We start from the raw sequence: 8,823 nt of genomic DNA, 5'->3' as shown, positions 1-8,823 counted from the left end.
AAGAAATTTTTGGAGGTAATCATTGTATAGTTCTTATTCTTTGACATTTGTTTTGGGAATTGATGTGAAAGGGGGAGTAGTATAGATGTGAAAAAGAGTAAAAGAGTTGTATACCTTAGGGGGAGTTTTGGAGTTTTGGAGATATGGAGTATTTTGCATATTCAGCTCAGGGGGAGCAGGGCAAGATGAAACTGGCAGATGAAACCTTGACCATTTTTCACATGAGTGTTGTCATCAATTCCAAAGGGGGAGATTGTTGGTAATTGACACTTTATTGGTTGGTTTCACTATTTTTTCATTGATGGCAATATAATTTTGTGTTTCAGCTTCATGTTTTGATTCTATGGTGTATCGACAAACACTTCACAGATTCTACACTGGCATCGACAGGTCAAAAGGACTTCTTTGGTCATCAATAATGTAGGCCGACATGGTATAGTAAAGTTCATTGGTATTAGAGGCAGACATATCTTAGATCCAACATCAGCAATTTGTTTTAATGTTTATACATTTATGTTATCTGGCCGACATGTAATCTGATATTGTATATATCTTTGTAAGCCAACATAAGGCATGATATTTTGTATAGGGTATATAGGTCAATTTGATAGATTATTTTAATAGAGACATGAGATAGGAGATTATGGATATGAGAATATAATATGATGCAAAATTATTCAAAGAGATTATGTATGTGAGGAATTTATTGTAAGGGTTATACCAGTAAAGGGGTTTAGGGTTTCAAACCGAAACAGACAAAGCTTAAACCGGAACTATATTCTGGCATATAAGATGCTATCTTAGCAGTTCACACTTCTCTAGATTGTTGTCTAGAAGTTTATGTATTTAGTGAGGCTCCTATTGTGATTGAGCAGTGTGCTCTAGACTGTAAGCCTTCCTGCAAGTGTAGGCCCCTCATATTTTGTAATATCTCTTCATATGACCAGTGGATTGATATTGTGGGTCACAAATCCCATCGTGGTTTTTACTCTTTGAGGTTTTCCATGTATAAATCTATGTGTTATGGTTCTCATTTATGTGATTGGCTTATTGGTTTCTTTACTTCTTTCAATTCGATATGTACCAGTATACCGGTTGGTGTATGCATGTTTTGTTAAAGATAAAATCTACTATTTTGGTATAACATTGATTCAACCCCCCCCCCCTCCCCTCTTTCAGTGTTATTGGTTTCCAACACAGTCTAGCTACTTGATTCTCTAATTTATTATTTTTTTAATGTGCAATTACAATTATATATATCGATCCAAAGGATCCAGTCGACCCAAAAGGTATCAAAACCTAAAGAACAAGACCTAACGTGTAAAATAACAAGGTTAGCCTCCGCCAAGATATTCCTTCGAAAAATCCAAAGGATGAAATGTAGATCATGTTAGATTCAATGACAGTTCCACAGACATTGAGAGGGGGGGGTGAATCAGTGTCTAACCGTTTAGTTGTATATTTAAACTTATTTGTAACTTTGCAACCCGAAACAAAGTACCGGTAAACAAGAATTAATGCAATAAATATAAATAATAGAGATAGCATAGAAACACATCATAACACAATATATTTAACGAGGAAACCCGGTGTGGGAAAAACTTTGATGGGATTTGTGACCCACAATATTTACTCACTGGCCAATGAATAAATACTACTTACAATAGGGGCCTACACATGCAGGGAGGCCAATAACCTAGAGCTCACTGCTCAAAGAAGAGTCTCACTGACTACAAAATGGATAATTAAATCCAATACAATGTACTGCTCAAAACAACATCTCTAATGCTCGGTTCAGTACCGATTTAAGCTCAGATAGATACCTTAACCAAAAACCTTTGTTGCTACTAAACAATTATCTTCTACCATACATATCTTCTACATCTACTACATCAAAATGACCTATAAGATCTCATACATATATGAGTCTTTTACAATATACCAAGTCGGCTTGGCAAGTTGAAAAATTGGATAATGCAAAGCATTTGGCGCGCACCAAATTTGGTGCTTGCCAAATGAAAAAATTGACTTTTCACATTTGGCAAGTGCCATATGTGAAAAGCCAATTTTTTTAATTTGGCGAGCGTCATATTTGGCGCTCGCCAAATGGTTTTCTTTGGAAACCACCAACCCTGTGGGTTGGATTGTACTTGAGAATCCAACCCAAAGGGATAGACGACCATTTTAGGCCTGAGACGTGTTTTTATTAGAAGATTAGAAAATTTCACATATTTTTGGTCATGCTCTCCATCAAGTTTGCACGTGTTTCAGTGAAACTAAGAAAAAACATCATAGCAACTTCAAGCTCACTCTTAGTTATTCAAGCATGTGAATTTTTTGCACATTTTGATTTTGTTAAGGCTTTCATCTATAATTTATTTAGTTAGTGTGTTCGTTTTTGGTCAAAAACCAACATGCACTATTTCAGCTATAGTTTTTTACACGTTCATCAGATTTTGAAGAAACTTGCATTTTTAGAAACTAGACTCCATTCTACACAATTTAAAAATAAAGTTTTAATTTTTTATTAGTTTTCAATGATTTTAGGGGGGAGCATGCTCAAATTTTTGTTTATCAGGATGTGTCCACTTCGAAAATTAGTAAAAAATCATACACTCATTAAAAAATTAGTCGAAAAATCCGTCATAAACTGCAAAGTATTAGCTAATTTCTCACTGAAGCGATTTTAAAAATTTTTAAAAAAAGTTAAAATTTTAGGGGGGGCACAACAGGCGCTATGTTATGTTTTTTGCATAAAAACAGGACCTCTTTTTGTGGCCCCCCTTTTTGAAGCCCTTAATCTCCACCATTTTCAGAACAAATTAGTAGTTTAGAAAGTAGACTCGAAGTACTCTAACTCTTGTTCTTGTTGCATCTTCTAACTTGGAGTGTAACTATGTTCAATTTGTCATTGAAGTTCAGACTTTACTGATTAAAAAAAAAAAAGTGGCATCTTAAGACCCCCTTTTGGTACCACAACTTGGTGCACATACCTTCTTTTATGATGATGTTGTGCTATGTGCTAACCTTACATCATGTTTATATTGGATGTGATAATATTGTCGATGATGTTATGTTTGCCATGTTTGCATTATTGTTGTGGACATGAAAGGGACAATGTTACACCATTCATTTATGAGCAGGGTGTGACATTGTGACTCACTTTCACTTGTTTGTTTATTTATGTTTATATGTTTTGTATAGACTTTTGGTGTTATGTAGGTTGTAGGTACTAGATATCGACTCCACCTAGTTCCACAAGTTTGAATGTGTCTCAAAATCTAGTGGCGAGTTGATTTGAGATGGCATAAGGTCTTAACACACTCTAGGCTTAGTTGTTGTCTTGTCAGTTCTAGTGTTTTGGCTAAAGTCTTCTTGTTTGGTGTTTTTTGGTATTATATTTAATTTATGTTTGGTTGATTCTATGGAGTTGTAGTAATTAATTAATTAATTAAATTATTCTGCTTAGTTTATTGATGTAAAATCCATATTGATGGTGGGTATGGATATATATAAATATATGTTTATTTGTTGGGAGTTTTAAATAAAATAATAATTATTTGGTGGAATTATATTGGGTGTGCATTTATAGTTATTTGCACATTTGACTATCTATTTATTTGTTTGTTTATTTATTTGGTTGTTTGTTTGTTTGTTTGTTTATTTATTTGTTTGTTTGTTTGTTTGTTTGTTTGTTTGTTTGTTTGTTATTTATTAATTCATTTACTTATTGTTTATTTATTTATTTGTTTATTATTTATTTACTTACCCGCTTTTACTATTGGTCCTCGGAATTGCAATTGGTGGTTTCTATCTAATTTTATTGTTATTTTTCTCGATTTTTGAGAATGGTTGTTGTTGTTGTTGGTTTTTCATTGTGATGATTTATCTTAATATTATGCAATTTTGGCTGAGAAGGGATTTGCCATGAATTTTTCTAGGAGAGCTATTGGATTTGGATCGTGTTTGGGAGGATGATGGCTACGTATGTTTTGGGAGATTGATGTTACCTTTTCTATTTTGCCTTTTGTTATGATTTTGTTGGAGGGAGCCTGTTGGACTGCGATTTCAGACTTATTGTTCAATTTCTACTTCGGGATTCATTTCTCATTCTTCATATCCCAAGTCAGTGGTTCTGGATCTAATTTTACTTATGGAATGTGATTTCAAAAAAATTGTATGCTATGTGCGTTTTGGAATAGTCTATTGCTTAATTTAGCCTTCCTATGCATTTTCTTATGTCTGTTAATTGGATAATAGGTTTATGTTTATTATTACGTCCTTTGGATATTGTGTGTATTGAAGGTGACTTTTGCATACATCGTGTATTTTGTGTATTGTTTGGGTTTCAATCTATGGATATTTGTTTGGGACTGTGTAAAATTATGTTCTGTGTTGAGTCATGATGGTCACAAATGCTTTTGTTTGTATGTAGTCCTAAGTGGAAATTGTTATTGGACGTTTTCTGAGTTAGTCAATGTTGCATCTTTCTGAGTCAAGTTTTTCTTCTATCGCATATGCACTAAACCGAGAATCATATGTGCTAAACTTTTTGTCATATGCACCATATTGTTTAACGAATGCACTATTCTAAGTAATAAAAGCATTAAAGTGTTTGATGAATCCGTTATTCTACATATTATATGCATTGTTATATGTTGTATATGCGCTACTCTGGTTAGTAAAACTGCTATAAGAATGTGTAAAGGCACCAGATAAATTGGAAAATGCGCTAAAATAATCTACAAAAGTGTTGTTCTTCTGTGTCACTGATTTTGATTGATTTTCGTAGTTTGTGTCGAGTCAGGGCATACCAAAGGATTATTTTTGGGATTTTGTGTTTTTTGTGTTGTCTTTTTCAATTCTGATTTATTGGTTTCTTTTGAGGAAGTTGTTGTAATTTGTATTTTATTTTGCTAGATATGGTATTGGTATCTTGATGGAATCACTATTTATTTGTATTATTTTTTCATTGGATTTATAGTCTTGATTGTTGTGATGGAATATTCGGAATATGATTTAAAGGATCAAAGTTATTTATGTTGTTGATATTGCATTGGAACAATTGGATTATTGATTTGAGGATCAAAGGTTATTGTGTTTATGATAAGGAATTATTGAGAATTCAGATTTTGATGTGGTTCTTTTATGATGATGTATTTATGGTTTTCATGAGATTCTTTATATTTATGTTTTATCATAGTTTTTAGGAGCATGATAGAGGGAGTGGCTTCCAAGTGGGTGTCGGTGCCTTAAGTGGCTACCAGGATATCTCATTGAAAGTTTTATAATCAAGTGATAATTTTAATAATTAACCTAGGTGAGTTAGGTAGTTATCTCACATTAAACAAGATACTTTTGGTTCCCCACTCATGGCCTAGAGTGCTTGTATAGGCTCAGAATGAGATTTGGGAAGGCCTTGTTGGCATGACTATACTCCCTTGTCCTCACGAGAGGTTGAGTCAGTTGTGCATGAGTGCCAAATGGGAGTCGGGGTTTTGAGTTTGGAGAGGGTCAGACTACTAGGATTAACCCATGTTGGGGCATGTGATGACACTCTTCCCTATATGTGTCCTACTACCTTAGTCTTTATGTTATTATGGGAGCCTCTAGTGAGTTTGTGCATTTTGGTTAAGCCTCGCTTTGTGATTTAACCTTTGTTTCTTGTTGTTGTCTTTGTTGTATTTTAGTTTATGTTTTATGTTCCTTGGAGGTTAGGTGTCAGACTAAGTTTAGAGTGTGTGTGGGATCTTATGTCATTCTTTGACGAGGGGTGGACCTTTTTGGTTCCACATGGTCAGGTGGTTTGATGGGCCTTCTTCCATTGGGATTCTCTTCATTGGATGTTTGTGTGCATGATTAAGGATTCTTCATCTCTTCAATTCTTGTGGTATGGATTCTTGGAGCAATTATGATCTATTCTATATGGATGAGGAATTTCATTGTAATATGTAATCTGGATACTATTCTTGTAGTTAGGGTACCATGATTCCTTCTAGAAGCAAATAATGTATATTTGTGTTGATTAACTTGTATGTGATGAATTATGTTATGTTATGATGTTTTATGTGATAACTCCTATCTAGAAATGGTATTGACTATAAGGGTAGGATATGTATTTTAGGAACATTTGACATTGGTGTATTAAAATGGTTTTTTGTGTTAGAGATATTGTTTATGCTATAATTTATGATTGGGCATTTAATGAGATTGTGTGGTTGTTTCCTATGCTATTGTTATGAAATGATTCTTGGATTAAGTAAAAGAAATGGTGTATCAAATGTAGTTCCTATACTTTATATTGTGTATTAAGTAATGACGTTGAGGTTACCCTAGAGTTATGGAAATTAGATTATATAATATTTCCACTTGTCTACTTAAGTTATTGCAATTATGTTTATTTTATATATGTAATTCTTAAGTTATATGTGATGATTTATCTTTAAAAAAAAAAAAATATCTTTATTCGTCCAATTATTTGGTTAGTTCTCTAGGGTATTCTTGGGAGGCACTACATAATGTGTCATCATTCCTAATATAAAATACCAACAAATTAACAACAATATAGGAGAACTTTAAACTCTTTCATTAAAAACCACACATATATATATGAAAAGAAAATAGACAATTTAGTAATTAATATAATGTGACATCATTCCTAATGTAAATACCAACAGATTAAAAATAATATACAAAAACTTTAAACTCTTTCATTAAAAACAACGAAAGAATCTAATAATTATTTCTGACATAAATTAAACTTTTGATATCCGCCAAATATAATTTATTTAAAAGAACTTTATATTTGCATGCATATGTGGGCCAGAATTGACAAAGACATTTGAGTCGAAAATTTAAAAACAACAGGCTCAAAACTTTTCCCACAGCCATCACCTACGTAAACAACATATAACTTATCAATGGAGTACGTGAGTTGGTCCAAGGTGGAAACTTGTACTCTTGAAAGAGAGGTCACAAGTTCAAATCCTGCAGGAGATAAGGTGTGTACTTCTTTGCAGCACAGTTAGGTACCAAAGAGTACAGGTAGTCCCAGCTTACTATAAGCTATCTAAGCTATTTTTGGACCCATGACCAAGCTGCCCCAGCTTACTATCTGAAAACCCATAAACAAAAGCTAATATGGTGAACTATAAAAGGATCCATTTTCATTTATTGAAATAGAGTGAACATTTAGGAATTTTGAATATACAATCAATAATAAGAAAGTAATGGTGATGGGAAATATACAGAGCATACATTTTATTTTGTTTGTTCACTACCAGTCAATAATTATAAACTATGTACCAGAGTTAATAATATACAGAGCATACATTCTATTTTGTTTGTTCACTATCATCCTGACCATGGATCACAGAGTATGATCCGCTCATATCAAAAAACTTCACACAATCTAATCCAGAAACACCCGATTCCTAACATATGAATTGTAAAAACTTAATGTCCATTAGAACAGCCATTACTCTGGAAACTGCATTGGCCCTTCCAAACTTTGGGACACCGCCAAATCGACCCCGAAGACCCTCACTTCCTTCTTCTTTGGCTGAGTCTCCTCTACTTTTCCAGGCATCTTCTCAGGGCCAGAACCACCCACCAGAGGATTAGCAGGTGGGCACACCAGACGCTCCATAGGACCGAGGCGCGGTCTGTAATTGGGCCAAAAGACGTGCATCCATTGGGGATTATAAGCACTCGCTGCTGAATTGAAAGGCCTGTAGCCAACACCAACACCAAAACCAAAACCGAGGGCTCCTTTTGTTACCGGAGAAGCAGGTTGCTTCCTGTGCCGACATGAGATGTAAAGCTGGTGGGCTTCTGTTGTTCCTCTGTGAAAAGAAACAATGTCACCGGCTACCAGTTTCTTGTCCTTGACGAACCGGCTCCAGCCCTTGGTGAGAACGTAGCTCTGGCTGCTGTTCCAGTAGGAGTAACGGAACCGCCACGTTTTGCCCGCGGTGTCCTCGAAGTTCAAGAGCAGCCCCTTTTCGTTGGAATGCACGTCCATTGGGAAGTACTTCTCAGCGTGGTGCTTGGGAATCACAAGGCGGTTAAGCTTCCCCACGTCGCTGGGCGTTACGGCTTTGTCGAAAAGAGGAGTGGAATCGGCCGGGTCGGAGGGAGTTCCGTTTTCTGGGCCCGTTCCGTTTTCTTCATTGCTCAGCTTTCTCTTGGCGTCCTCTGATCTCCATTCCATGCCTGGTTTTGGATTGCTCAGTACTGTGAATGTGAGCTCATGTATTGAATTCACCTCACCAACTAGTCTTTATGGGTGCAGAAAAAACTTGAGGGATTGCACTTCCTCAGATATGAGCTGGGGGGGTGTGAAATAGGAGGTAATTGGGTGGTGAAGCGCACTAGCGTACCTAAAAATGGTTGATCGAATCAAGGGCCATGGACGACCCCATTCGTGCCCTAGTCTATATCCCAAAGGTCGATTATACAAGGCAATTATTGGGATGAACTTTTTCGCATGAAACAAAAGGAAAGAAGAAGGAAGGTGTGTGGAATTGAGAGAAGATTTTTATATGAGACGGTCACCACACACCAAGTTAACAACAACAACTACTCTTATTAAGAAGATGGTTAACCCTAGCCAATATTGGGGTGGGTGGTGGGATTGAGAATGTAGTTGTTGAGATCGTTTTGTTTTTACAGGTAATTGTATAAGGTTTATTTGTATCGACGTTTTGGATCATATTTGATGATCCATCATCGAGATGAGAGCTATGGGAGAAAAATGAATATTTTAGGGATTTACTTGGTACCTAAAGGTTGATGGTTTGAACCTTAAATTCAGGGGTTACT

General features: G+C 35.3%; 1 protein-coding gene across 1 annotated transcript; it reads right to left on the bottom strand.

Moving 5' to 3' along the window:
* Positions 1 to 7,239: 7,239 nt before the first annotated feature.
* LOC131056218 (B3 domain-containing transcription factor NGA1-like) lies at positions 7,240 to 8,323 on the bottom strand. Its single transcript, XM_057990574.2, has one exon. It carries the CDS (start codon positions 8,210 to 8,212, stop codon positions 7,478 to 7,480), a length of 735 nt encoding a protein of 244 aa, XP_057846557.2. The 5' UTR covers positions 8,213 to 8,323; the 3' UTR covers positions 7,240 to 7,477.
* Between the last annotated feature and the right edge of the window lie 500 nt (positions 8,324 to 8,823).

This window comes from Cryptomeria japonica, chromosome 8, assembly GCF_030272615.1.
Source record: "Cryptomeria japonica chromosome 8, Sugi_1.0, whole genome shotgun sequence".
Classification (NCBI taxonomy): domain Eukaryota; kingdom Viridiplantae; phylum Streptophyta; class Pinopsida; order Cupressales; family Cupressaceae; genus Cryptomeria; species Cryptomeria japonica.
The sequence above is the reverse complement of the archived record's forward strand: the minus strand, read 5'-3'. Positions and strand labels throughout refer to the sequence as shown.